We start from the raw sequence: 2,598 nt of genomic DNA on the forward strand, positions 1-2,598 counted from the left end.
TCCTCCTTACTTGCTCGCCCTCCAAATGTTCCACTGTCCGCCTTGGTGCACAGGCGATCTGCACCTTCCACGGCCGATAATCCTCGTCCACTGACGACTGACTTTTCTGAGAGCGGGAATTTCAGAGTCCATTTGTGGCGCCCCTGATGGAGGAGGAGATGATATTTTAATCAAAATATATGCTAAGGAATCGGCCCATTTCTCCCTGTTTATATATCTAGAAAAAATAGGTCCATTTTCGTTGGTAAAAAAAAAGAAGAGGAAATTCAGCCTTTTGGTTAGTCTTTTCAGACCGGTCCAGACTCCGAAGCAACCCAAAAGCGGCGATAGAATCTAGCAAGGACAGGAATGCACCAACACAACACAAAGCGGCGCCTCCAACCCCAATACAATCCGATCCAATCCAACAACAACCAAACGGGGGATGGCCGCTGCTTTCCTTTGCAGCGGGCGGCATCTCAACTCGCTGCCGCCCTACCCAAAACAGAACAGAAGAGGGCAAGACGTACGAAAGCAACAGCCCGCGCAAAACAGCTCTACCTAACTTGCCAGCTCCAACCAATCTGCACCACCAGCACAACGGACTCTCCAGCACAAGAACATCTTGAAATTGAAGAATCCCACGAGCACCGTCTAACTGAAACTACGACACTTACTTTAGAACAGAGCGAGTAGTAACGAACTAATGACAAGCCCTAGTACTCATTTCATACTCTTGCTTGGGACGTGTTTCAGTTGCCACTTCTCTTCTTGGGAAGTTTGAGGAGATGTTCACAGACATGAGACCATGGGAAACGCACTGAATTAAGTATCGTACTGTATTATTTCATTCCGTTCCATTTCATCAGTGGAGCAGTAATAATTTACAAGAAACTGAGCAGATCGAGGAGGGCAGGGAGGATATCGCTACAAATCCTCACCTAATAATACCATACCAGTCTCCTCCTCACCATCTACTAGTACTGTAGGAGTATTTCTTTTCCTAAGAGCTAAATAAAAACTTGGTAGGAGGGAGCAACAATTTACAGCAGAAAGTTTGATCGAATAATTATTCCCAAATTTCTATTTCATCTCGAGGCCTCTGAAGTCGAGCATGCCGGCCCTGAGGCCCAGGAAGTTGCTGCCGCAGCTGCACTCCGTCGCCGCTCCTCTCACTCTGAGGATGCTGCAGCGGAAGCAGATGCCGCCCTGCTGCAGCTGCTCCATCTTCACCGGCTTGGCGCACGCTCTCGCCGGCGGCCGTTCCTCCTCCTGTTGGAACGGCAGGCTGATGCAGAGGTCCAGGTTGAGGTCCGGGCATCTGGGCGGCTTCCTCTCCTCCGTCGCCTGTTGCTTGGTCGCCTCTGCAGGATGGACGAAGGAGACGGTGGCGGCGTCGGTGAGGGGGCGGTGCGTGACCGGGTCGATCCCCCTGCCCAGCAGCTTCCTCCGGATGTGCGTGTTCCAGTAGTTCTTGATCTCGTTGTCCGTCCTCCCGGGCAGGCGCGCGGCGATGAGCGACCACTTGTTGCCGAGGAGGCTATGGAGCTTGACGATGAGCTCGTCCTCGTCGCGGCTGAAGTTGCCGCGCTTGAGGTCGGGGCGGAGGTAGTTGATCCACCTGAGGCGGCAGCTCTTGCCGCAGCGCAGCAGGCCGGCGGCGCTGGGCAGCGAGCGCCAGCAGCCCTCCCCGTGCGCCCGGACGTGGGCCACCAGCCGCTCGTCCTCCTCCCTCGTCCACGCGCCCTTGTTGGTGTGCGCCTTCTCGCAGCACGGCGATCTCCCCATGGCCGATCTTTCTTTGATGGTGGTGTGAACGTCTGTCCGCCTTGCTTTTGCTTGGCTCACGTGTGGGTGTGGCGTCGCGTGTGCGGGCTAGATTGGGCGGAGGAAAGGGCGGGCGGATTTATATAGGCGGCTCCTCTCCTCTGCTTGCTCTCTTGGGAAGGGAAGGTAGGCGCGCGCGCGGGAGAGAGAAAGAGAGGATGATGATGATGATGATGAGTTGGTTGGTTTGGTGGAAGGGGAGTCGAGGTGGTTAGGGTGACGGCATGACACGACCGGACCGGGCCTCGTGGATTTTTCTCGCCGTGCGCGACCGCCTGCCACGCCAGCCCGAGCGCGAGCGAGCATGCAAGGCGGCAGAGGAAGTAGGTACAAAGCGAAAGCACCTGTTACTCTATCTATCTATACTATACTAAACTAAAGGGGAAGGTAGGCTGCTGGAGAGTGCGTAACGGTGAACGGTGGCGTTGGCGTCGGCGTGTGCGGTGCGGGCGGTGATGGGTATGGCCTGCCTACTTTGCCTTGCCTGCATCCACAAACCCAATTTGCGTGCCCCTCGCCCTAGGTTTTCCCGCCACCGTGTCCTGAAATATCCAGATAGGCAGATAGGGAGGAACTCAAATGATATTTCTTCCTTTCTCTAGTTTGCTACAACATGGTTCCTACTCCCTTCGTATCACAATGTAACGTAGGGTAGGGTAGATTTTTATAACTTGGATTATATAGTTTCTTCTTCCTCATTTGGATCTTATCATTGAACTTGAGTGTCCTTCAACATAGATTGGCCTTTTAGTGCAGCTCTAGCTGATCCCTTATAATTTAATCTCTTAAAGT

The 2,598-nt window shown here is 53.7% G+C and overlaps 1 protein-coding gene across 1 annotated transcript; it reads right to left on the reverse strand.

The window, feature by feature from the left end:
* Window positions 1–800: 800 nt before the first annotated feature.
* On the reverse strand, window positions 801–2,063 carry LOC100859947 (myb-related protein Zm38). The gene has a single exon (XM_044587350.1). It carries the CDS (start codon window positions 1,765–1,767, stop codon window positions 1,063–1,065), a length of 705 nt encoding a protein of 234 aa, XP_044443285.1. The 5' UTR covers window positions 1,768–2,063; the 3' UTR covers window positions 801–1,062.
* Window positions 2,064–2,598: the final 535 nt, after the last annotated feature.

This window comes from Triticum aestivum, chromosome 7D, assembly GCF_018294505.1.
Source record: "Triticum aestivum cultivar Chinese Spring chromosome 7D, IWGSC CS RefSeq v2.1, whole genome shotgun sequence".
NCBI lineage: Eukaryota > Viridiplantae > Streptophyta > Magnoliopsida > Poales > Poaceae > Triticum > Triticum aestivum.

Bases quoted from the DNA above. Each gene is read 5' to 3' on its own strand.
- LOC100859947 (XM_044587350.1), bottom strand. From the start codon at position 1,767: ATGGGGAGATCGCCGTGCTGCGAGAAGGCGCACACCAACAAGGGCGCG.